At 38.5% G+C, this 27,812-nt stretch overlaps 1 protein-coding gene across 1 annotated transcript in view; it reads left to right on the top strand.

The window, feature by feature from the left end:
• SLC6A15 (solute carrier family 6 member 15) overlaps positions 1-13,123 on the top strand; it is a 38,960-nt gene extending 25,837 nt beyond the window's left edge. The window contains exons 7-12 of the mRNA XM_075150631.1: positions 2,879-3,120; positions 3,225-3,417; positions 4,359-4,551; positions 7,335-7,494; positions 10,137-10,299; positions 11,753-13,123. Of these exons, the coding sequence (XP_075006732.1) occupies positions 2,879-3,120; positions 3,225-3,417; positions 4,359-4,551; positions 7,335-7,494; positions 10,137-10,299; positions 11,753-12,124 (1,323 nt within the window). The 3' untranslated portion in view covers positions 12,125-13,123. The remainder of the gene's footprint in view (positions 1-2,878; positions 3,121-3,224; positions 3,418-4,358; positions 4,552-7,334; positions 7,495-10,136; positions 10,300-11,752) is intronic.
• The last annotated feature ends 14,689 nt before the right edge of the window (positions 13,124-27,812 follow it).

The following is a 27,812-nucleotide window of genomic DNA, read 5'->3' as shown; positions in this document are numbered from 1 at the left end:
CTGAAGATCTGAATTCTATCCACACCCATCTCAAATGCTTGTAACTGTATATATACTACAGGAACAGCATGTTTGAGTAGTCAGAGCCATACTTGCTCCAGCATGCGTAATGCTGGGCTTCATGTTGTATTATTGTATTATGAAATGGACTTTCCAACAAGTGCATTTTATAATACAGTTGAGCAGAACAGGACTGATGTTTCAAAAATGAAAGCTAAGTAAGATGATCATTAAAATCAATGCACATAGTGGCTAATGCCAGATGACAGGGGTGTTGTCAGTTGTTCTGATTCCAGGTGTTTTCGCCAGTCTGTGGAGAACTGTCATCCTATAAAAATGACCTTTGTTAGCTATCACATTGTTATTTCTTGCATTGTGATACACAGTCGTGCTCCGCTTCACTCACTGTCACCGCTTTAGAGTTGTGGTTCTTCAGGAACTTGGAGGCTGCTTAGGCAAATTTGGGAAATCTGAGGAACAGAGGAATGCAATGCTTAGTGACGAAGAGGAAGTCTATAGCAGAGATGGAATACAGACCTCCTGCAGTTATAATTTGGTTTCTGAACCACAGTATTAATCCTTTCTTTAACTAGAGAAGTTCCACTAGATATCGAGGGAAAGTAAAAACTGAAACTCCCCTTGAATACCAACACCTCTTCACTCTTCGCTATTTCATCTTTTGTGAATTAGACCTAAAATAAGTTGCAGCTGATGCTTACTTTATAGTTACGTTGTAACTTAATCATACAGTTGTTTCAAGTGTTCAGATAAACAATCTTGAAAGAAAAATTGTTTTTAATTTCTTCTACTGGTTTCCAGTTCTGTGTCTCAAAATTTAAGTTGTGGCTTAAGTTTGAGGTTAAGAGGCCTATATGTCACATACAGTATATGTCACATACAGTATATGTGAATATAAACCTTCAAAAGTATTTTCATTATAATCTCTGAACACTAATTTGGACTATAGGTTTGTATGAAACTATCTAATGGAATTCAGACTCACCCACCTGTTGTTATTTCCATTCGCTCCATTGTGCTAACAGTTCGTTTGGGCAGGCAGACTGTAAAAAGAACTGCTAAACTGATCTAGGTTGAAAATAATCCAGGTAGATAAACATGAGGGGGGAGGGTGAAACATCTTTTCAGCCTTGATTAGTTCAGCAAACGACCACATTTTGACCACAGATGAACACACTCCCACAGAAGAGTTGTGTCAGCACAGCAGAGGACTGGCACACATTGGTGCAGGTGTGAGAGCACAAGGCTAATGAAGAAGGGGAGAACTTCTCTCTTTGACGTGGTCGATGAACAAAGCAGGAATTCTAAATAATAACCTTAATGAAAAAGCTAAAGAAAGGTATATGAAAAGCCCACTGAAGGCAGCTACTACAGTGAAACTGTAGGACTGTATGAAGCTTAAACACAGAGCCCCCAAAATTTCACAGAAAATATCTTATAATAGCAAATCAATTACGAGTTTATTCTGAAATGCTAGGCAATGTGTATCTGAGAACGCACTACCTTTGATGATACCAAATGGTATATTGCAGAAAGCGAGAAGTGTTTTGATACTTGAAACCAGTTACAGATTTGGCAAAATTAAGTTTATTCCTCGAGCTCCCTCTAGTGGAAAAGCTCTAGCATGTACTGTGTGGTACAGGCAGATTGAACTATGTGCAATAGCTACTTGTGCATTGTAATTACAACAAAAATTATAAGTCAGGAATAAGTTTATTGTCATAAACACCTTTTTTTTTTTCAAATGTGTTGTATTTTAGCTATATGTAAAAGAATAAAGAAAGTATCTATTACCTATCTATAATAAATATTATACCTTTATGGGAAACTGCAAAATTTTTCAAAATGGTATCATAACAACAGCAAACGTTTTTTTTCCCATCAGAGTAAGACAATCAGTCTTCTGATGCTGGCATCTATGCTGATGCTTTTTTTACTGTTTTCGATAAGCCTAGGGTTTAAAAAAAGGCAGAAAAAACCCGCAACATTCACAGAAGTAAGGTCTTTCACTGTTAAATGAATGGAGGCCGTGAATCAACTTGAGAAAATCTAGTGTTTAAATTTTACATGTACTTCTTTTTTATGATTCAGTATCTAGAAGGATCTGAGATAGATGATGACTCATAACTTTAACAAAGATATTTCTTGAAGTATGGTCATCTGAAAGAGCAATACAGTTCAATTTTTGATAAAGGCTTAGTTGTCCCTCAAATACATGACCCATTTAACTTGGGGTAAGTTCGAGGCATCTAGCTTAAGGGACATTTGACTCGTGGACTATACAGATTGTGGTGGCCAGTGTTTATTTCGTATGTTGCATTTTGCTTTACATATTTGCATGTAATAGAATTCCATATAAGCATGTGTATCTCATGGTCACTTTTTTTTTTTTTGAAACGTAACAACAAAACAACTTGCAACATACTTACTGCATTTGTAAGAGGGTTGATCATCCCAAAGTAAATCTTAATTCTAACAACTGATAATACATGTACTGTAAAAAAAAAGACAGTAAATACTGTAAAAGAAGAAAAAAAAGATGGATGTTCTCTCTTATTTCACAGTATAACTAGCTGCTAGTTCAATAATCATATAGCTCCAGTAGCATCTCATTGTTTGGAACATACTCTGTTTCTTTTTAAGGATTATATCATGTAAAATCAATAGAAATTCTGGCCAATAAGTTTGCTCAACTTTAGGTGTCACATTCAGCTTTCATTGTATCATGATGAAAATACAGTTGTAGTGGAGTATTAGCATTTTGTGATGTAGGTTGTCTTCCTGTTTTTTTTTCTGTTGTCTTTTCATATAACAGAAATGCATTTTATAGCTGACATATATTATATCTAATTTCAAACAGCTTGAAATAATGCTGGAGCCCAAGGTCTGGAGAGAAGCTGCTACTCAGGTGTTCTTTGCCTTAGGGCTTGGATTTGGTGGAGTCATTGCCTTTTCAAGCTACAACAAGAGAGACAACAACTGCCATTTTGATGCTGTACTGGTGTCCTTCATCAATTTTTTCACTTCTGTGCTGGCAACTTTGGTGGTGTTTGCAGTTCTGGGTTTCAAAGCCAATATCATAAATGAAAAATGTGTTATCCAGTATGAATATCCATTTCTTTTTTTTATTATTTTTATGGTATATTTCATTTATGAATGAACACAGATCATCGAGTTTGAATTCTCTGTTTTATTGTGTTTTACAGAAATTCAGAGAAGATTTTAAAACTTTTGAAAATAGGCAATCTGAGCCAGGATATGATCCCACATCATATCAATTTCTCAAGCATTACAGCAGAAGATTACAATTTAGTTTATGACATTATTCAGAAAGTTAAAGAAGAAGAGTTTGATTCTCTTGGTCTGAAATCTTGTCAAATTGAAGATGAGCTTAATAAGGTGAGAGTAATAAATAAGTCTTAAATACAGAGGTTATGAACGGATGAGTATTTGTAAGCCTAAAATAAACTGTGGAGGATACTTACACAGAGTATTGGTACAGTGTACCTATGAGCGTGCACCTCTTAGAGATCCGAATGAAAACATGGTTCTGTGCAGGATCGCATTCCAGCTCACCAGACGACTTTTGGGTCCGATGTCTTAATATAGTCTTCACTGATTTATAATATATTCTGATCATTATATCGCTCTACTCAGGAGGTTTTAAAGTTCTGTTTTTTAGAAGAGTTGAGCGTGAGGATTTTTCCAAAGACTAAACAGAGGTGTACCTATTCAACATCTCAAACTGATGTCTTCTAATGTTAAGGTACAATTATTAAATATAAACGCTACTTGCTTAGTGAATATCATCCTGTTTTGAAATCCTTACAGTATGCCGGATCTGTAAAAGAAGAGATTTTTTTTTTAGCTTTTTCGGAGGGAATTCCAGTTTTAAACACTGACCTCTATGTAGTTGCAGCAGTATCTGAAGCTAAAATATCAAATCAGTGACTTAGATATTAAAAGTTTCTATACTATTCCTGCCATTTAAGTTTGAAACAAATGGGTATAGAAATGAAGTCCTTTATATACTTACTGGAGAGAACAGAGTGTATTTTGTAGCAATCCTGTATAATAGCTCTCATGCAAAATTATCAATGAAAGAGAGGAAGAAGTGTGTTGTTAATATCAATCAACTTACAGCTTCTCAGCCAAATCCAGTATTTCAGTAGAGAGTACTAAGTTTGCAGGTTTGGAAGAATCACATATTAGATAGCAGCTTCCCACTCCAACTTCAGGATTTAATCAATGACATTTGCATGAACATGAAGTCAGACTGTCACACCAGAAAAAAAATACTGTCCATGAATAGTAACATGTGGATTTTTTCTCACTGACAGGCGGTTCAAGGAACTGGTTTAGCTTTTATTGCCTTTACAGAAGCAATGACCCACTTCCCTGCTTCTCCCTTCTGGTCAGTCATGTTCTTCCTCATGTTGGTAAATCTGGGACTTGGAAGTATGTTTGGAACCATTGAAGGCATCATCACACCCATTGTTGATACCTTCAAAGTCAGGAAGGAAATTCTTACTGGTAAGTTGACAAACTTTCTTCTCTCACTAGAGCAGTAAGCTAAAATTTTTTTTTGAGAGTATGAAGTATTGATTTCTGACATAAAAGTTTTCAGTGCTGACATTTTACAGAGCAGTAAATCATTATATTCCAGACTATACTTCCATGCACAGGCACATTAATATCTGCAAGTAAAGCCTTTTCCTGAATGCTACAAGAGGAGGAGGATCCTAGAACTTAAGTTTTAATGGAGGATTTTTGTTAAAAGTTTCTGTATGGTCAGTCCTTCTGAGCTCTTCCAGAATACTTTCCATTCCAGCCAGGGAAACAAAGCAAAAGGAAAGAATGAAAATACATTGCAAATTACTACAAATTATTCCTAAGTAGGCCAAAGGAATTTCAATTTACGATGAAATGTTTATGATGTTAAAATTCAGTACAGTTAGTCTCTAGAGGAACATACTTTTCCCTGTTGAATGTGGAAAAGGTCTTAAGCAAGATGTCTGTTTGTTGGGTTTTTTTTGGTTTTTAATGCCTAAAGTTATGTGAGGTGTAGCCTGTTCTGTTCGTGTATCTCTCACTGTCTTGTAGCAATTCCTCTTTTTGAGCTAGAACATCAGCATAAAATGTGAAAGTTAGATTTCTGAAAATCTTCAGGACAGATGCAGATGCAAGGGATGCAAATTCAGATTTCATATAAATACCTGTGACAGGAGGGATAGAAAATAAGAAATATAATAAGCTGCTTTAACATTATCTAACTCTATGAAGGAAATAATATTATATTTTCTAAGAGTTAACCCCTGATGCAGCAGAGCACTGCTCTTTCCTGACTGCTGAGTACTTAGATAATAAGTAATACTTAACAGAAGACATGTATTTTTTTACTTTGCTAGATCTAAGAATAAAATTCTTCATAAAGATTAATCAATTGATTTTTCAGCAGTCCTAACCTATTGAGCACTTGGGGTTTGGTTTTTGGTTTTGTGTTTGTTTGGGTTTTTTTGTTCCTGTTGTTTTTGTTTTTTTTTTAAATTAGCTCTTAAGTTCTTACTGAATAACCAGTGTGACATTTAGAAATTAGCTGTATTCCCTAAGTATATATGTAAATACCATGATATATAGTCATTACTCTGGGGTAATGGAGCATTTTACAGTAATTCCTTGTTACTGCATTTGACAAAAAAAACCTATTGAGATAAAGGAATGTTCAAGAACTGCCTTTCTCTGGTAATTTTTTTGAATGTTATGCATGTATGATTTTTGCTAAACTCAGTTGTATTCAAAGGATTACAACTTATAATCAATTTGTAAAATTGAAATGCCTGGGTTATACTTCATGCAGTATCAGTGGGATTTAAGAAGGATTATGCCTGCACTAGAGTTTGTGCTTAGAAACCACAAATCTTCAATTTTTGCAGAAGTATGAACAGATTTGCAGCTTTTTGCACCATGGTTCCAGTTCAGTCCCTGTTGAGTTCAGGGAAACCAACTCATATGCTTAAACTTATTTTGTGTTCAGTTATTTCCCAATTGGAGTCTGCATGTGTATGTGCTGAGTTATGATGAGTATACCTACCAGAACCTTAGTTTACAACTAAAGATGCATATTTTTGGGGTGTAATGGTAAGACACAATGGAAGAACATAAGAATAACAAGGATTTCTAAATTCACATGCATGGTTCTGATAGTCTAAGTATTTTCTCAGGGTCAGTAATAAAACTCGGTGTGATTAATGAGACTCAGTTTGGGGAGATTTTATCTGTGTTCTTCTGGTTTTGTCACCTTATGTTAGGAGTTCCCATCGATTTATAATGATCTCTTTAATTCTAAATTTCTATTCTCTAAAGTCATTGTAACAAGTTACTACAAGGTTGAAAAAAGTGAATGTTCTTATACCACAGTATTTTAAAAAGTGTCATTGTCTTCCTTTCACTACTTTAATCAATAATAATTGATTATCTGGGATTTATACAATGGGTATATTCTGTAATGATATTTTATACTTCAGCTGAGATCATTTCACCTAATTTTAGACTGCTTAGGTGTATCCTTAGCCTAAGTTCTCAGTGGGGGAAAAAAAGGGCACTTCAAGTGGGACAATCAGTCTTACTGTGCTCAACATACAATTGATTTCACAATTTATTGAAATTTGACTTATTTTAAGGCTACTTAAGCATTCAATCCTATTCTTGATGAATTTAGTAGGAAAAAAATTATTTTGAGTTTCATTATACAGGATCAAGCATTCAAGAAACATATTTCCAGTTGTCCCTAAACAAAAGAAGGGGCAGAAATTTTGTGGCTTAGTGCACAAATTCATTTAGACAGATTCTAATGGAAGTTCATGCTGTGAATGATCTAGGGGAAGCCTATTCAGCCTTTTTATTTTTTAGAATCATAGTCTGAAACTTTGGTTCTTTTTACTTCTAAATTCCAAAAAAGTGATCTAGTGACCAAGTAACATCATGTATGATGTTTAGCTTACCAGTTCTGTTTATTTTAGCCTTGCATTCACGTTAAGTTAAATGTTTAATGAGAAATAGTCAGGTGATTAATCTCTACTGCTTAATCAGGACTGCTGTAATATGGCAATTCCAGTAATTCTAATTTCATAATTTTTCTGTTATGTAGGGAATAGGTAGGATTCCTAATATTCTTAAAATTGAGAGGAAAATATTATCAACTTTGTTTATGTGAAATAATGTGTTTTATATCTTTGCTGTTTCGAACTCTCTTTATTTCCTCTTTGTCTGTGGAACTTTATTATACTTACAGCTCACATTTCTGTCCTTTATTCCAGTCATCTGCTGCTTGGTAGCATTTTTTATTGGCCTGATTTTTGTGCAGCGCTCTGGAAATTATTTTGTGACGATGTTTGATGACTACTCAGCTACTCTGCCCCTGCTTATTGTGGTCATTCTGGAGAATATTGCAGTCACCCGAATTTATGGAATAGATAAGTAAGTGAAGGAAATGTATCTCCCTGTCCATATCAACAGTATTCATTACAATAATTACTACTATTTTAATTATATTGCACGAAGCATTTGCAATGTGCACATAAACACAAGTAAGTAGAAAGTGGGTCGATCTGGAGTGAATCTAGTCTATTTTTAAGAACAGGTTTGGAGCAAACTGCATCAGGAAGTGATGCAGTGAAATCCAAAGAGCAATTGCAACAGATCCAAAGAGAGGAGAATGCAGTAAAAGAGGCAAAATTAGAGAGTTAGAAAGGAGGCTGGATATGCAGGTGTGAGGAATTTATATAGAAATAAGACAGCAAGAGAAAGATTTAAAGAAGTAATAACCATGGTCTAAACAGCAGGTGAGGAGGAGTATTCTGACCAGATTGGCAGTATTCCAGGCAGCCTGAGAAAGGAACAAAGCAAAGTCTAATGGCAGTAACAATAAGAAAGTTTTGGTTTATGAACTAGATTTAGTTTGGGATGTTGTAGCAATTAATTGTTCTTTGCATTAGTTGTGAGTGAGGAAATAGAGGAAATGATAGCAAAGAATAGGGTCAAAACTTACTTGGAGGCAGCACAGTTGACAATGAAGTTAAGTGACCTTCTATCAATGATGGCTGAAAATAAAGACCATCAAGTCCCCCTAATTTTTTTATGTCTTATGACCGAAATCACCAGAATGTGTTCACCACGCAAGATCAATGTGTGCCACACTTAAGGAATAGAAGAGTTTGTATCAAAAATAACTCATGCCATCTACAGATAAAACAAAGTGTGCTATACTAGCATGTTGAAGTAATTTAAACATCTGTGATTCCTTTACATATACAAAGGTTGGCATAGAATGAGTGGGTTTTAATTTGAATTTTCACTTGTTCGATCTGAGTAATCAGCCAGTCCCGCGCCATAATGAAATAAAACTATAATAAGAAAACTTAATTTTATGGTTTCCAGACATAGTTTCTGGTCTACGCAAGTAGTGCCTGGTCTACTTACTCATTAAGGGAGAATTCCCACTTGGGCCACATATATAATCCTATAATTGATCACATAGACGTGAAAACACCATGTAGATGTTTTTACACATGCAAACAAAAGATGAAACAGATGATCGCGGTATCAGGTTGGTAATGTCCAGTCAGGTAGAGTTCCACTGTGAAGGGAGGTAGACATGCCAAAAGTCAGCAACTTAACCTGTGAGGAAGCTGGTGTTTAGGAATAGCTAAAACATGGTAATACTTTGCTCCTGAATCAGAGTGCAGTTGATTCATGTTTTCAGAAGGAGTTCTGACAGGATATAGTGAAAAGTTAACAGCTGAATTTCTCATTCCTATTGGCACCTGGACCTCCCTCTGGAGTATTCCTAATATTTCTTCTGATGTATGTTTCTCCAGAATATCCTTCTTCAAGAACGTAGCATTCTTGTTCACCAATATTGCCAGAATCAACAACTTCAGGTTGTCATTGGCTGTGATAGCCCCAAGGGATCCTCCTCGTAAATGAAGATCCATATATATGTCTTATTAGACACATTGTCTTTGATGAGGTAGAAAAAAACCCAAAACATTGCATCCAAAGGGATTACAGCCAAAGGACAGAAAAAAGACAACACGTGAATCCCTGTAGCCAAGAAGGAAAATCTGCTATGCTGGAATCAGTGCTAAAGGAGCTTGGTAGCTTTTAAAAGAGGATAAGTAGGATGGAGATGATGAAAGACTTTAAAGTGAAGATAATAGATTTATGTTTAACTGAAGAACTGGAGATCCCAGAAAAGAAAAGGCTATCTATAGAGGTCACAATCCATTTGTAAATTCAGCTTCTTTGTAACGATGTGTTTCACTGCAGTGTAAACAAAAGATAGAATACCGCAAACTATACAGTTCAAAAAATTTTTTGAGAGTTTATAGTAGTTTCGCGTGTGTAACTGCTTTGAAAACATATTTATTGTTATAAGAGCTTTTTTGAGATGCACATTTCAAAAGGGAGTGGGACCACAAGGGAGTTAAAACAGAATCAGTGCTTGTGCACACTCCAAAAGAATTAATTCTAAAAATATTCTCTCTTTTCCTACTGGCTCTGGAACCATGTACTCCTCCGTCAAGAGTACAAAAATAGGAGTTTTGTTCATATCATAACTTACAATTTTGAGGCATAAGGAGGCAGATTTAAAACTTCACAAAGTTTTATTTCAGCAACTTACATGATGCAAATCATAGCTTATGCATAAAGTTATTTTCTACACTGCAGCACACATGTGGGTTCGAAATTAATTTTGCAGAATCTGTAAGACGTGCTGGTTGTATATGTCCTCAGCAGTAAACAACCCAGTAGACAATGTAAGAAGATGATGTAAAAAAGAATCTCGCAAAAGAAAGGTGAGTTTAAATATCTTTCCAGCACGGTCCAGCAAGCAGTTTACTAAGTCACTCCAGTGTGTAGCGATTCCTTCTGTTCATCTGTTCTGAACTAGTAATACAAGCTCTATTTTTTAGCCCAGCAAGTAATCTAAACTGCAGCCATTCCTGTACATGCATTTTTTCACTGTGTCTGTTCCCTCAGATTAGGTGCTGTGTATCAATTACAGTACTTGAAATCTCAGTGTACGCACTAACAATAACCTTTTATTCCCTTCACAGATTTATGGAGGATCTGAAGGATATGCTTGGGTTTTCTCCAAGCCAGTATTATTACTATATGTGGAAGTACGTTTCACCTTTAGTATTGTTATGTTTGCTGGTAGCTAGCATTGTCCAAATGGGATTAAGTCCTCCTGGCTACAATGCTTGGATTGAAGATACGGTATGTATATAACAGATGCCATCACCATCATAATGATCATATGTGAAGTATTTCAGAAGTGCATGAAAAGGAAAAATTTGCAATTAGAAATTCAAAATCAGTATAAATTATGACATGGTTGTGTTTATCTCAAGTAACATTAATGTAAAACCAACCATTTTTTAATTTTAGAGTAGTTCTGCTTTAAAATATAACTGCTTGACACAAACCTTCATGCTTTTTGTGACTTTTAGTTTGTTGATATATGTTGAAGAAATTCTTAAGGGTGGGAGAGGTTGTTCACTTCCATTAAATCTTACTTTATTGCAGAAAATAATTGGGTCATAACACTGAAAAAATCATTTCAGATGTCACATAATTTTTTTATGTGGAATTAAATATTGCGATTTAGCCATGTCATAAATTTTCCCCTTTGGGAACACATATCACATTGTAAGTAACAGCTGCATTAAAACTTGTCTCTGATAAGAATGTTTGATTTGTAAAAAACTTGTCTGTGTGAACTGCAGAGTCAGTGCTGCGTGTTGCTCCAAAAAGAGATTCAGTCAAGGTAACTCTGAAGAGTTCTGCTAGTTTGTAGGCTCATCAGCTCTCAGCTGTTTCTACAGGCTTGTCATGCAAAATATAGGGAGCATAAAATGTCAGAGAAATGAATCTCAGGGACCCTTCTGAATGGACGATTGTCAGAATTAGCCAGGGGGGGAAAATCGCAGCAAAGACAGTTAAAGTGTAAATACAAGAGGTTGGCTTTACTGTAGGTAGATCAGACAACCACTACTACTTTCTCAGGATTCTCAGAAAAATGCTCTTGTTATGTTTGATTCTTGCCCTCAAAAATTAGAAAGAGAAGTACCTTAGAATACCAAACATACCGTTCTTTTCCGTGTATAAAATTAAATGTTAATTGAGCTACTAGGCAAACAGTCTGTCGGCCAGTGATTCGTGGACTCAGTAGAGGTGTGGGGTGCAGTCACTGCCCCAGTAAATGTGTTACAGTTTGCATGAAGTTTATACAAAGTGGAACAATTACACAGGGTGATCTGAGACAGTCCATGTCTAGACCAGCTATTAGCCTACAGAACAAGGACTTATTTTCCAGGCACAGTTACAGACTCCACTGCACGCTTGTCTGTTCTGAACATCCTTTAAAGGATCAGGGAACAACCACAGACAAATATAGAAGAAGGCCTAATGTGAAAATCTTGATTTGGGCTCTACTAGAGTGCTCTGAGCATCTCAGAAACTGTGGGACAGTGTTTTGATCCTACTCACTGGCAGAAAGATACATTTCCATGACTGTTTGAATTTGAGATCTGTGGTGGTGCCCACATTGTGGGTGCAATTTGACAAAAAGATGAGTATGTGTTTGAAAACTGCACGCCTTGGTGAGGACTGCAGATGTGCTCTTTTTTAAGTGAATACGTATTAATAGTTCTTCTCTTGGGTTGCACAGGCTACGGAAGAGTTCCACAGCTATCCAACATGGGGAATGATTGTCTGTATATCGCTGATGGTATTGGCCATACTGCCGGTCCCAATAGTCTTCATGGTGCGCCGTTGCAACCTTATCGATGACAGCTCTGGTAGTTTGGCATCTGTATCCTACAAAAGAGGCCGGATAATAAAGGAACCTGTTAATCTGGAGGGAGATAATACAAGTCTGATTCATGGGAAGAGTCCAAGTGAAGTGCCGTCTCCAAATTTTGGCAAAAACATATATCGAAAACAGACTGGATCACCAACTCTGGATACTGCTCCAAATGGACGTTATGGTATTGGGTACCTGATGGCAGATATGCCTGATATGCCAGAGTCTGATTTGTAACTGCAGAAAAAAAATGCTGTTTGTTTCTTCTCTCTCACTGATCATGGCTCTCCTACGAGAAGTGGTCAGCTTCATTTACTAGGGTGCGATCTCAGGTGCTCCATAGCGACAGTCTTTAAAATGTCATGACTGTATGTACAGGTTGAGAAAACTCCCTTTGGATTAATTCTTCGGGTTTTCACTTGCACTGAAGGGAACACATTCAAAAACAATGGCAGCCTACATCTGCTAGCATAGCCAAGAATTTGATTTTTTAAGTTAATTTCTAAATTTAAAGCTTTCTATCACTGAAGCCCAGGTATCAGTCAAATGATAAAATATTTCTGAGGTAGTATCACTGAAAATCCTTTTTTTCTGCTTTCAGGTTAACTCCCCAGTATTAAAAGTGAGCTCAGAAGCAATTCACCAAACCCGTGTTTGTGCAAACACTTGTATATACCTTATGTAGATATGCTGTACTTATTTTGTTAGCACTGATAATTACTTAGGCTATTAGCTGAGTAAAAAACAAACCTGCAAACTATTTTCTTATGTAATAGCTGTATAGAGCAATAGTATTAGAAAATCAAGGAGTCGACTTACGGGAAGGCGAGGAAAGATTCCCTGTTCACTGGGGACTGCATAAACTGTGGCTGTATATTTTGTGTAAAATATTTGCTTTTTCAGTGTGAAAACAATGTAAGAGTGAGTCACTCCAAGAATCTTAAGGATTGTGCAGATTCTGCATTTTTTTCTATGCTGTGTGCCTAAAAAAGACCTTCTTGATATTTATTGTGGTTACAAGATTACATATATATTATATTTATATAATATACTTGTAATGTAAATATGTATATTATTCTGTATGTAATCGTTTGAAAAGTTGAAGCAAGATGGCTTTTTTAATTAGTCTCCTTCAGTTTTGCTTCTGTTTTATGCAGATAATTTTTTTCAGTCAGTAATTGTTAAGAACTGTATGGCATTACATTTTAACCTATGAATAAAGAGATTGACAAGGTATTTCTCTGTGATTTCCTAATACACTTATAAAACAGCCTGCTTTTCCCTCAGTTGGACTATTTGAAAGAATAACATTTAACAGCTGAATAGAGATGTAAAAAGAACCTGAAAACAAAAAATGCTAAATCAGTCATCTTAATAAACTATTGGACAAGGACTTTTTACTGTGAATACAGTAGTTGATGTAGCACTGTACTGGCATGATACTCTGGAAGCTAGTACATGATTTATTCCTTACCTTGAAGAGCTTTAAAGTTAGGTGTAAATACTGACTTTGCTACCTGTAATAAGCAAAGGGCAGAACCTAGTTACGTTGTCCCAGCGTCAGGCAAAGAACCAGATTAATTCATTTGAGGTAAATGCAAGTCTCAGAATCATAACCAGGTATGGATGTCTCACTACCCTCCTCTCCATTACTCCAGTTTAATCCTGTCTCAGAGACCAAAAACTGAAACAAATCTCTTGCATAGCTCTGACTATGCTCTATCATTCATTGCCCATCTCTTGCCCTTTGATGTGGGAAGAAAAATTGTGAAGGCTGATTTGGGATGCTAGTGGCCCAGGAGGTAGGTGCCTTCTCCTTGTCCACACGGGGAACAACGGTGTTCTAACACATACTGTAGCTGTGTGTTTCAAGAGTACAGCTTTGAGCATGTCAGTGTGGAAAAGCTATGCCAAACAAATGAAAAGGAGCAAAATCTTAAACAAATCAAAATACCTTAGCAACCCGATAAAATTCCTTAGGGATAACTCTCTTGTCTTTGGGAGGATAATCCCATATAATTTTCCATTTCTAACCTGGGAGCTTTTGAAGTTATTTCCAATCATCGGAGAGTAGCACTAGTAGCTACATTTAATTACCAGGCTTATCTTACATTTGTTTGAAGTTGTGCACATAAAATAGAGTTTAAAGTAGTCCTCTAAAAGGGATGTATTGGAACATATGGGAGAGAGCTAACGTAATTTAAGCAGGTTGTGCATTCATAACTGATCAATTGGCAATATTACTATGTGTATAATGGATCAGCATTAGAGACGCAGAGGAAGCATGTACAAAATATTCCTGCTGTGGCAGAGCTGCAGCAGATTTCCACCATTATATCACATCAGGCTTCTAAAGTAAGTGACTGCTCAGGATAGTTGTCATGCATCCCCTCTGTGCCCAGTCCAGAGAGTGCAGAAGTCTGTTGTTACAAGCTTCTTGCCTGTAGTGAGGTGCTTTTAGTTATATAGACACTAGTTTTAAATGTGAAGTGATGGCCAAATGTCTGCTGCTCCACAAGACCTGTTAAAAAGAACGTGAGCAAGATCTTACTATCGAAGTGTAATAGCTACTTCTGTTTAAAACATCACAAAGAGGACTAATGCTACTTAAGCAGATTGCTGAAGATTATTCTGCTGGGGAATATATGTCTTGTTTCTGCCCTTTTGCCTGTCTCCTTGAACACTGCTAATGAGTATTTAGATTTTCCACTCATTTAAACCACTGCTGCTCAATCAGTTGCTTCCTAATAGCTCCAATTAGCATGTCTCACCTCAGCTTCATGGAATTTTTCAGGCTTGAGAAAGCTCAGGATGTATGTCCTATCTACTGCCAGATGTTCGATTCATAGTTTGATCCCAACCGTGATTGAAACACCCTGAAGTGCAGGAGCTCCTTTAGCCTGGTTTAATCAGATGGGCTAAAAATGAAGGCACTGTCTGTCCTGCCTGAAAAAGCAGGACTGGTCCAAAAAAATTGCTAGATGTGGAGGTTTAAAAACATTAAAAGTAATTACTATAAAGTGTAACATCCAAGTCCTTGGATATTAATGAAAGAACTGCTGAAGCAAAGTATGAAATTGTATGTACAGTTGCAGTTAAAACCAAGGGAATTCACACCGCTTTCATACTGAGAGCAAGTTGCTACTTGCTGTCCTTACGGATAAGAAGAAGTAAAAGAAGAGTAGAGGGCAAGAGAGAGAGGTTTCAGATATTTATCTACTTAAAAGCCTGAAAGTTTGGGTGTCATATCAGTCATAACCACAATTAATTTGCCTTTTATAAAGAAAAGATCATTGCAAAAGGCAGTCATGCTTAAAATTAAAGAAAATCCTATTTGTGTGCTACACAATCTGAAATAGCCTAAGAACAAAATCATCCATGTGGAAAGTGGAAATACATTTCCAATATAATTTCTTGCAGAAGGCCTAAGGTTTCTGAAACCAATATGCTTTGTGAGATCTGATTTCCCCAAAGAAAGATAACAGAATCAGTCAGCATCCGTATGGCACAAACGAAGGCCACGTCATTACCTCCATACTCTTCAACGGAGGTTCTCATATTCGGTGAATTGCAGGATGGAGATTATACAGTCTTGTTGCCTGTTGTTAGTCTTTTCTAATGTATCAAAATTTTACTGATACCTTACAGAGTATATGTGGAGAAGAAAAAAAAAGAACAGAGAAAAAAAAAGAAAAAACAGCAAAAAACAATGAAAAAAAAGCTGAACAATCATAACTCTATTCTGAGGGAGCAGCAGATACATGTTAGCTGATGAATCCTCATGCTGGTGTAAGAGGAACAGTTATCTTGTCACACTACAAAGGAATCAGTTACGTTTGTGATAGCAGTGACCGAGAAAAGAAGGATGTGTTCGCAAAAGATTTTTGCATTTGTAGTGAAAAAACTTAACTGTACTGACCACCATGAAAGACTAACATGCACTGTTCAGCTGAGATGCTATGTACTCAAAAAAAAGCTTCCTACTGCTACAACATCTTTGAGAAATTAGCGGAAATGTAGTTATGCCAGTTTTCAAAAATGCAGGAAATTTAATATAAACATTCAAATGCCTAGTTAGATTCTGTGGTTTGAGGAAAAAGAGGAGGAAATCGAAAATATAAGCTGTGATTTACTTCCTTTGCCACTGGATGGTGCTCGTATTTCATGTGTGTCGGTAAAATGGCATGTTCAGGAGTTTTTAAAAGGGGAGAATTCTGTATTTTTATTCTCTGCCAAGACAGAGAAGTCTGTCTTCAGGATGATCATGGTCTCGCTAAAAGTCAGAACTTTACTAATCTTTTGTACCTTCACCTGCTTTCATAGATATTTGGTTTTTTATATCCAAGAAAGACAGACGCAACAAATCTTTAATGCTAGTAAAAGCAACAACACCCTGTCAGTATCCCAGTGCCGAGTAGTACACTTCTGGGTCTTGAAAGCAAGCAGCTTCTTGATTCAATATTGTGAAATCAGTAATTTTCTAACATGTCTTTTTCAAATATATTATTACTTGCCATTCTTATTTCTGAAAATAGAGAATTAATTAGTTGGAAAATTAATTAGTGGAATAAGAGAATCTCAGACTATAGTAGTACTACTACCACTAATATTAACAGTATTAAAGACTTCTCACCGCCATCATTATTAAATGCCGAAAGTTGCAATGAGGCAGCTGAGAGCTGAGGGGGCAGCAAGGAGCACCGAGAAGGGGCAGCAGCTGCCGGAGTGACTCAAGCCTGTGACTTTGCATCTGAAGAGAGCAACTGCTGTGATATCCGGTAGTGGTTTAAAAGTAGTACGGCTACTAAAACATGCCTTGGGCAGCTGTTTAACCCCTTTGGTAAAGAGGGTGTAAAGCATTCCTCACTCAGTCTGACAGAACCATCATGTCTTTCATCTGTACTGTATTCATCATTACTTAGTACTAAATGAGTGAAAATATTAACTAAGACACTCTTGTCTCAAATCAGCATCAATACATTTTTTCCCAACAAAGTACACAGAATGGCAGTGCGAACTCCCATGCCGAAGCCTTTAAATTACGGTGTTAATATAAAGAATTTATCCAGCGGAAAAACAGATATAGACTTTCTCCCTTTTTATTCAATCCCATATCTTTTTCTGCTTTTGAGACATCCTCTGGATGTCTCATGTCCAATCCGAACTCAGCAGGTAGAAGAAGAATATGTTTTCCATCACTAGAAGTTCAAGGATAAGAGATACTCTCTTAACTAAAAAAAGTAGAACTGATTAGCAAAAAGAAAAATAATATGGAAAGAAAAAAGAAATTTGCTTCAAAGCAAGTCTAGTTGATTTTCAGGTTTTTGATTCAAGCAAAAAGGAAATACATGCAAAGGAAAAGTCAGGTTTGCAATCCAAAGAATAAGGAATTAAGAAAAATTGTTAAAAGAGTGGTGAAAGGGTGGAACTGAAATGCAGCTCATTAGAAGAAGGAAGAAGGAAAAAGATACTGCGGAAGTAAGACCCACTTAATGAATGACAAAGTGTAAATTGAATAGGTAGTAGGTGACCAGAAAGATAAAGAGGTATGGGGAAAAAAAAAAGGACTTCAGAAAGAAAACAGGATTTGATGGCTATGTGAAGTATGGTGTAATCAAGCCTTTAGAAGAAATAGTCTACAGTTAGATATAGCTGTTAAAGAGAGGTATGAATCAAAGGTGGTTGAAGTTTTTTTAGCATAGGAGGAGAGAGAGAGGAGGAATGAATCCGGACAAGAGAACTCTGGGCTGGGAAGAAAGAGTTGGGCTGTGTCAGAATCAATTTCTCTTTAAGTACTCAAGTGCCTTTGACACACTGAAAAGCTTAGTTATTTTTCATAAAGCATTTTGAGATAGTCTGGGGAAAGATGTTAAAGAAATGCAGCCTTCCAAAATTATTTTATTTTAGCTGTCTGAATTGAAGACAAAACTATCAGGGTAAAATAGCAGGTAAGTTGTGCCATGAATTTAAGATTTAAGGAGAAAAATAATTGCTTAAAAGCAAAGAAAACTCGAGGTATGAGAATATGAGATGAAGAAAAATGAGAGTTTGTGACTAAAAGCTCTGAGTCGGAAACCACTGTGTTCTGTGATTTAACATTTTAGTAAATCTCCTGAGCATTTGCCTAGCGTCAAGGATATGAATAGTCCCAGCCATTACTCACAGACTTGAAATTAGCCAAAAACTCAAAGCACCTAAGTGATACGCATTTTACTGCCTGGTCCCTGGAATGGAAACCAGATACCCAGCCTCCCATATGCAATGCATCTGGACAGTGAAGTGTTCCAAAATTATAGATCTATAAATGGGCAGCGTTTGTGTGGGACTTAAGTGTGACAGAACCCCTTGTTCTCAAAAAAGGAGAAACTGAGGCACTCTGGAGAAACTGCCAAATCAGACAGGTGAAACATTAATGTCTGTGGGTGTTTACAGAAATTGAGTGTTCAGCTCTGTTCAAGTATAAAATATTTTGAATAAAAAAGTGTTTAATAACATGGATGTTGCATTTAATGAAGATGTCATGAATGTTCTGCTCTCTCCTAGGCAGCAAAAACATAAAAGACAAACTGCTTACCTGACATAAAAAATATGCAAAAATGTTGTAAACGATATACTTACACATTACCTATACCTATACATGTACATAACGTACGTATACATGTACATAAACATAGATCTAGCAAAAATTCAGCTGGCTTCCTGAGAGAAAAGCAGAAGAGGGATGGAACAATTGGCACTTAAGGATCTGTCTTTACTTCTCAAGAAGATTTATTTTAAAATAAGTTTAAGATTATTCTATAAAGAGTCTTGCAAGCAACAAATGGCTACAAGTAAGGTCACTCGATAAAGAAAAAGCTTTTGTATTAAAGAAATAAGAGGGTTCTTGAGACACGTTTTGAAATTTCATAAGAAACTATAGCATCTTCCCCAGACCTCAGATCCTCTAGGGTCAGTTTAACAAGGCCTCCATGTTCCTCGTAGATGTCCCAGTGCAAGGTCAGTCTCTCATACATCTTAATTCACACGTTGTTATAAGCTTCCTTTTGATTTTGATTCCTCTCTGCCGCCCCAGGGTTTCTCAGATGGTTCCCATTTTCACCGCAGGCTGCGCAAACAGCTGTGCTGGCACAATGGATGTGGTGGTGTGGAGGCAGGAAGGAAGGGCTGAGAGCGGAAATTGCTTAAACCTGCACTGCCACTGAAGAAAGAAACATGGAATTTTGCTTTCAACCTTAGAAATACTCAGTTCTCTCTATGAAAACTGCGATATGAACAACTAAACAATATCCACAGCCTCTTAAGGGCTTTACATAATTTACTGTTGGCAGGTAGCTGAAAATTAGCCAACACATGGTGTACACGTATATGGCCATATATCCGTATAAAAAGAGTGGGTGACACTAAATCATGAGTTCATCACAATCGTTAAAAAACAACAGAACAGACTGAATTGCAATTCTTAAACTTCTTTCCACAGCCTTTCACTTCTGTTATTGGGGATAACTTTTTCTAGCCTTCCATATCTGTCTTCTCCCCATCACACAATCACCAACCTTCAGGACTCACTTAATGCTTTGGTGAAGTACCTGGAATTTGCAGAAGCAACCTAACAGCATTTATCACACACATACAAATTACATTCTAACTATCTGCATTGGATTTCTTAATTGCCTTTGCAGTTTGAATGGAGAGAAGCTGAGTCTGTATTGCTATGCTGGACAGAAAACACTTATGCCAATACTGCACAGGTCAGAAGGAGTCTGGTCCAGATCACACTCCACCTGTGTACACATGCTGCATCTCTCTGTATCGGCTGTGTAAAGGACCCAGGGATCTAATTCTCATTCTCTGAAACACTTCAAACCATTCTTAGGTGAAGCACCTGTTGTGGGATTTTGTGATATCAAAAAGCAACTGAACAAATCTAGCAATTTGGTGAGGAGGAGGAGGGTGTTTTTATCTTCCTACTGTCACTCCTGTCCACTTTGGCATTCATCAGACCTTCACAGAACAGATCTAATTCATTAGCCCAGCAGAACACCTAAATTTTTATTCCAGTTTATTTTTTGTTAGGTGGTGAATTAAACTGAGTCGTCACAGGATGAAATGAGTGCAAGCACAGATGCAGGAGGGAGGAGGCGACTGTACAGTCAGGAAAGGAATAGACAGTTGGAGTGGGATGGGGGATGGACCTCTCTCTTTTGGTAGTAATGAAATTATTATATCTGCTCAATCATGCAACATTAGCCCAAGATGGAGATGTATGACTGGATAATCTGAATTTTGGCCTAGTAGGAACAATTCCCAGATCCACTATGTCAATAAGAAGCCTATATTATATGTACATGAACTTTCACTGTATGTATTATTAATTGAATTCATAAAGTGCATTCTTGTTAAAGCAGGTTAATAATCTTCTAGAACAAATTGTGAGGCAAATGTTAATGCCTTATCATGTCTTTAATGTGAATATAATAATTTGCCACTCCTGTAGTTTTTAACTCTCCTTGCTTGCTGCTGCTGAATTGACTCAGCAGGTTTCCCTGCCTTGGTGTGTGCTTGAGTGTGCTGCTGACCTCTCATCCTCACAGCCCTAATACTGAATGGCTAATTTTATTTTACAGAATATCATTATTTAGCTATGGGAACCCATTTCTTCAGAGACAATGCAAATGTGTCTAAGTCAGACCTTAGATTTGACTCCTAGCACATTTACAGGCATATATGAAGTTTTGAGTGCTGCCCAGGCAAAATACTTGAGAAACTCAGTATGTGGTGTAACAGATTTTAAGATTGTGTCTGGAAATGAAGAAAAATGCATAATGAAAATGTAACACTTCAGTGTCCTTGCTGGCTCTATGCATAATTGTTTATATGCTATACAACATGTAGAAGATCTCACTCGAAGACACAACATCTGGAATAAAACCAGAAAGATTTGCAGCTATGTTAGACAGTTGAGTTTTTTCAGAGGGAAGATTTGAAGAAAAATGGCAACAAGTACTACATTGTTCTCAGAGGCATATGCATACCCTGTCTCAGCAGCTTCAGGAGCAGATATTGTGCAGAAAGTTAACCCTTTTATCATCATAGAGTAAATCAGCTCCCCAGGAATATGTTACCTGTGGAAAGTATGCAAATTGCCAGAAACCCACTGACATAATGGTATGGTGATCACTTTAGACAACAAGACATCCTATACTAGTGAAGTTAAAAAGTACTTAGGTAAACATTCACGTGACTGGACAATGTAAACTAATAAAAAGGGGGCTATGGAGTAAAACTGTGGAAAAGAAAATGCAGAGGAAAAATGATGTTCAAACAACATCTCAGTGTATAGGTCTGAAAATAATTTGCTTTAATTTGATTAATAAAAAGAAAAAACAATCCAATGTTTCTAACTTTTGTGAGCATCAGGAATGAAAGGTCTTTCATAAGTATTCCTTGCTTGGAACAAGAGAACAGTTAGCGACAGAGAAGGCAAAAATTGTTCTTGTGCTCTACCTTTGTACACCCTCACATATACTACATGCATGATGCACAGTGCATGCTCCTTCGTCAACACGCAGCCTCGCAGGGCTCAAACAGATTTGGACAGCTATTTATTCATTCTGCTAGCACGTCCCAGGAGCCTGGCTAGGGTATAAACTCCACTGTGGAAAGCAGTATAAAGCCAGAAATACCCCCCACCACACACACACATACACACACAGATCAATCTCTTCTCTCAGTCTACGCTACTAATAAAGGATTGTAGCTTACAGTTCACAATCTGGCCTAGCAGACAGTAGTATAGGTAAACAGATACAGTGGGAGATACCTACTGTTCCCTCAAGATAGTGTTTTACTGAGCAAGGAGAAATGACTACTCAGCTTTAGTGAGACTTGGATGTAATTCTTTAATGCGAATAGAACAAAAGCCAAGGAAACCTCATCCGGTCTCAGAGATTTTGAACATCCTTACAATTGCCTTTTATGACAGAAGTAACTTGTGGGGTAGCACCACTCTGTCCCTCCAGCCTGCATCTCCCTAACATCAGAAAATTCATGGCAATTGTTGAAAAAGAGAGAGGAATGCAACAGCAACAAAATGAGATACTAGATGGGACACTCAGTTAATTCCTCTCCACTTTCCTTTTTTAACAGACGAAGTACAGGAGTAAACCCGTCCAAAATTGAGAAAATAAGTCCTCTATTCAGTTTTTTATTGCTTGTATGATGTTAAAAAGGTGAGTCAGGTGGTGCATAATAAACCAAACAAATTAACTCTCATTTTGTTAACTGCAGGTCTTAAGGGGAAAATGTGATATTTCAATCTCTGTATCTGCTACGATAAGGAAAGTATTGAAAGTGGGACGGAAGATTTAAGCTTTAAACTTCTGTTTACTTTAATGAGTGTCATGCAGCTTAACCCTCTGAAAACGTGTCCCTATGCAACCATTAAGAATGAAGATTTTCATTTTTGAATCTTTCATGTGCTACGCATCCTGGCTCGCATGTCACATATTTGAGCCAAACTGTGCAGTATGTGCCAGTATCTTTTTCATTTTCAGTGCTCTGGCCCCTAATTTAGGTTGACAGTCTAGTCTTGAACTAATATAGCTGCATCATCAACAGCATTAGAAAGAATTCATCTGTGCTGGCAAGTGCTTCCTTTCTACACGGAGGAGTCAGTTCTATTCATTGGTAGGTGCTATTAAGACTAAATTATTCTGTTTTTTAAAAAAACACTTTTGCCAAGACTACACGTTACATGGGGGGGAAGAAGAGTATGACTTGTGTGTGGCTGTATATGTGGTGTTTCCCCACCTTTAACTTTTCATCTCTATCTTTTTTTTTAAAAAAGATAGCAATAAAAACAGGTTTGGGAATTGATTCCAGTGAGGCCAGATTTGTTACCAAAGCTGTGAGATTGTCGTCTTTGTTATGAGTCCTTCATGCCTGGTAATGTTTTAAAAACCTACAAACCATCATGGGTGAGGATTCTTCTGGTGCAGAAAGAGCTGTCCAATTTCTGTGAGATACACCTTCCCAGCGAGCACGCTAGCCCTGGAAAGGGTCAGGTACCAGCCTATAGGAGGCAGGGCACTGTCAGCAATTGGGAATGAAGGAATAAGGGTTGTGAGAGCTGCTGGAAAAAACAGGGCAGTGCAAAGGTGGTTGCACAACTTACACAGGACTTCCCTGTTTGCTGGAGTTATGACAACACTGACTCTCCAGCAGTTTAAGCCTGGGAGAATGCAAGAATAGTTTAGATCATTTTAGCCCCTTTCCAGAACCATGAGGCCCGTGATGCACATTTTTTTTTCTTTTTTTTAATTTTAAATCTGTACTTGCACAAAGCTCCCATGAAATAGGATGTGTGATCTCCATTTTGCAGGGAAGACAAAGACTAGAAAGATCACAAATGAAGTTTGTGACAGATCTAGATACAAAGATCAGATCACACTCATTAGAAAGGAGAGGATGGAGCAGACACTTTCCTTATGAAGCCAAAGAAAGAAATGTTTCCTTACTTTAAAACTTATTTTGCTGGGATTAGGAGATGCTGGATACTGGTGCAATTTCACATGGCTAATGCAGAGCTGGCAAGCACTATAGCCCTTGGTCAATGTGTTTACCTTAGGTTTTCTTCTGTGCTTGTTTTATAGCTTTTTTGAACTAACAGCAAGAGCAGGCAGTTACCTAGTTAAATTGAGGATTTTAACTATCCTTTTTCCCATTGCTTTTGGTGGAAAAAATTAATTGGGGTTTTTTGCTTTAAAAGTAGAAAATTCAAATACGTGTTGACATTTCCTGATGGTATGTAGTTATGTATAGCAATGACTGTCCTTTGGGGGAATGAGATCGTGTGGCAGCAGATGCTGTACAGAGAATGTACATGTGGAGCTATGACATAAGGTGAATGAATGTCCAAACAGCTGAGCACCAAGAATGTCATGACAGGCATACAATGCAAGCTTGAAGCCTGTTTCGCATATGCAACAAGTATATACAAACAATTGCTACAAATAACTGACAGGAGAGAATTTCTTAAGGTTCAAATACAGAATTAAGCATCAGGGAATACCAAGTCTAAACTGAACTTTGACACAGATTTCTTGTGTGACATCGTTTAATTAATCTCTCTTCATATCTGTAATTTTCTCCATAAAGTATGAATATGTTGCAACCCATATCTTAACATTCCCATAGCAATAAATTTTTCACTGATACGTTGAAGACAGTCAAAATAGGATAGTGAGTATTCTTTTTCTAGTTAATAAAAGTTTTCTATTTTTAGTGTAAAGTTTCTTCTCAGGAAGGCATAAGGGAATCTAGCTGCACGAGAGCGATGCAGAGTTATACTGGATCAGCAGTGATAAAGTGCTAGGTCTCTTACAGTCAGTATTAGACTCAGGCAGCTCTGCAGGCAGTAGAGATTCCCTTGACTTTTCCTCTCCACAGAAAACATTCACCACTATCTAACTCAGCCAAATCAATGACTTTTTGTAGCCTGGGATCTCAGGTAATGCTCAGGTTGTTTGTATCTGACAGGTCATTGTCATAGGAGACTTCCTTCTGAAGGGAACAGAAGGCCCAATATGCAGACCGGACTCACTTCTCAGGGAAGTCCGCTGCCTCCCTGGGGCCCGGGTTAAAGATGTGAAGGGAAAACTTCCTACTCTGGTACGGCCCTCAGATTACTATCCATTATTGATTTTTCTGGTAGGCAGCAATGAAGTTGCAACACGAAGTCTGAAGGCAATCAAGAGAGACTGCAGGGCCTTGGAATGACTGGTTAAGCGATCAGGAGCACAAGTAGTGTTCTCCTCTATCCTTCCAGTTGCAGGGAATGATGACGGAAGAAACAGGAAGAGCGAGGAGATCAATACCTGTCTCCGAGCCTGGTGTCACCAGCAGAATTTTGGGTTTTTTGATCATAGGTCAGTTTACACGATACCAGGCCTGCTGGCAAGAGATGGGGTACACCTGCATCAAAGGGGGAAAAGGATTTTTGCACAGGAGATAGCAGGCTCATTGAAAGAGCTTTAAATTAGATTTGAAGGGGGAAAGGGATAAAACCAGGCTCGCTAGAGATAAGCCTGGGCGTGGGATGCCAATGTTTGAGGGACAGCGTGCTAGCGAGGTCCTTCGATCTGCTGTCTCAGTGGAGATAGGGGATGGAGATCCATGCGGCAGCAAAGATGCAAGGGTTATTGATGTGTTAGAAACCATGCAAACGCCTGATAAGAATGGTCACATAAGAATTAGAGCTTCTCCTGCCAAAAAGGTGGTGGGATGAATAGCCCAACTGAAGTGCATCTATACCAATGCAGGCAGCATAGGTAACAAACAGGACGAGCTGGAAGCCACTGTGCAGCAGGAAAACTATATATAGTTGCCATCACAGAAACATGGTGGGATGACTCACACATCGGGAGTGCTGCAATGGATGGCTATAAACTATTCAGAAGACATAGGCAAGGAAGAAGAGGCTGTGGGGTAACCCTGTATATTAGGAAGTCAAAATTAGTTTTGATTGTCTAGAACTTAATGATGGTGATGATAGGGTTGAGTGTTTATGGGTAAGAATCAGGGGAAAGGCCAACAAAGCAGATATCATGGTGGGAGTCTGTTATAGAAGACTCAACCAGGATGAAGAGGCAGAAAAAATATTCTATAAGCAGCTGGGAGAAGTCTCACAATCGCTAGCCCTTGTCCTCGTGGGGGACTTCAAATTACCAGATGTTTGCTGGAAATACAATACAGCAGAGAGGAAACAGTTTAGGAGGTTCCTGGAGTGTGTGGAAGATAACTTCCTCACACAGCTGGTGAGTGAGCCAACTAGGGAAGGTGCCCCGCTGGACCTGTTGTTTGTGAACAGAGAAGGACTTGTGGGTGATGTGATGGTTGGAGGCTGTCTTGGGCATAGGAATCACAAAATGATAGAGTTTTTGATTCTTGAAGAAGTAATGAGGGGGGTCAGCAGAACTGCTACCTTGGACTTCCGGAGGGCAGACTGGCCTGTTTAGGAGACTGGTTGACAGAGACCTTTGGGAGGCGGTTCTAAAGGGCAAAGGAGTCCAGGAAGACTGGACATTCTTCAAGAAGGAAATCTTAAAGGCGCAGGAGCAGGCCGTTCCCACGTGCCAAAAGATGAGCCAGCGGGGAAGAAGACAGGCCTGGCTGAAAAGAGAGCTTTGGCTGGAACTCAGGAAAAAAAGGAGAGTTTGACCTTTGGAAGAAGGGGCAGGCAACTCAGGAGGATGACAAGGATGTCGTGAGGTTATGCAGGGAGAAAATTAGAAGGACCAAAGCCTAACTAGAATTTAATCTGGCTACTGCCAGGGGGAGATATAGTGACAAAGGATGAGGTAAAGGCTGAGATACTTAATGCCGCCTTTGCCTCAGTCTTTAATAGTAAGACCATTTGTTCTCTGGGTACACAGCCCCCTGAGCTGGAAAACAGGGACGAGGAGCATCCATAATCCGTGGTGAAATGGTTAGCGACCTGCTACACCACTTAGACACACACAGTCTATGCAGCTGGATGGGATCCACCCAAGGGTAATGAGTGAGCTGGTATAAGTGCTCACCAACCCACTTTCAATCCTTTATCAGCAGTCTAGGCTAACCAGGGAGGTCCCAGTTGACTGGAATTCAGCAAATGTGATGCCCGTCTACAAGAAGGGCTGGAAGGAGGATCCAGGGAACTACAAGCCTGGTCAGTCTGACCTCGGTACTGGGGAAGGTTACAGAGCAGATCATCTTCAGTGCCATCACACAGCACATACAGGACAACTAGGTGATCAGGCCCAGTCAGCATTGGTTTATGAAAGGCAGGTCCTGCTTGACTGACCTGATCCCCTTCTATGGCAAGGTGACCCACTTAGTGGATGAGGGAAAGGATATGGATGTTGTCTACCTAGGCTTTAGTAAAGCCTTTGGCACTGTTTACCACAGCATACTTCTGGAGAAACTGGCTGCTCATGGCTTGGAGGGGCCATTTCTTTGCTGGGTAAAAAGCTGTCTGGATGGCCGGGCCCAAAGAATTGCGGTGAATGGAGTTAAAACCATTTGGCGGTCGGTCACAAATGTTGTGCCGCAGGGCTCAGTATTGGGGCCAGTTCTGTTTAACACCTTTATCAATGATCTGGATGACGGGATTGAGTGCACCCCAGTAAGTTTGCAGATGACACCAAGTTGGGCGGGAGTGTTGATCTGCTTGAGGGTAGGAAGGCTCTGCAGAGGGACCTGGAGATGCTGGATCAATGGGCTGAGGCCAATTGTATGAGATTTAACAAGGCCAAGTGCCGGGTCCTGCACTTTGGCCACAACAACCCCATGCAACGCTACAGGCTTGGGGAAGAATGGCTGGAAAGCTGCCTGGCAGAAAAGGACCTGGAGGTGTTGGTCAACTGAATATGAGCCAGCAGTGTGCCCAGGTGGCCAACAGCATCCTGGCCTGTATCAGAAATAGTGTGGCCAGCAGGAGCAGGGAGGTGATCGTGCCCCTGTACTCGGCACTGGTGAGGCCACACCTCGACTACTGTGTTCAGTTTTGGGCCCCTCACTACAAGAAGGACATTGAGGTGCTGGAGCATGTCCAAAGAAGGGCAATGAAGCTGGTGAAGGGTCTGGAGAACAAGCCTTATGAGAAGTGACTGAGGGAACTGGGGTAGTTTAGCCTGGAGAAAAGGAACCTGAGGGGAGACCTTATCGCTCCCTACAACTACCTGAAAGGAGGTTGTAGTGAGGTGGGTGTTGGCCTCTTCCCCCAAGTAACTAGCGATAGGACAAGAGGAAATGGCCTCAGTTGCGCCAGGGGAGGTTTATATTGGATATTAGGAAAAATTTCTTCACTGAAAGGGTTGTCAAGCGTTGAAACAGTCTGCCCAGGGAAGTGGTTGAGTTACCATCCCTGGAAGTATTTAAAAGACGT

This window comes from Calonectris borealis, chromosome 1 (genome assembly GCF_964195595.1).
Source record: "Calonectris borealis chromosome 1, bCalBor7.hap1.2, whole genome shotgun sequence".
NCBI classification, from domain to species: Eukaryota; Metazoa; Chordata; class Aves; order Procellariiformes; family Procellariidae; genus Calonectris; species Calonectris borealis.
This window is presented reverse-complemented; position numbering and strand designations above follow the sequence as displayed.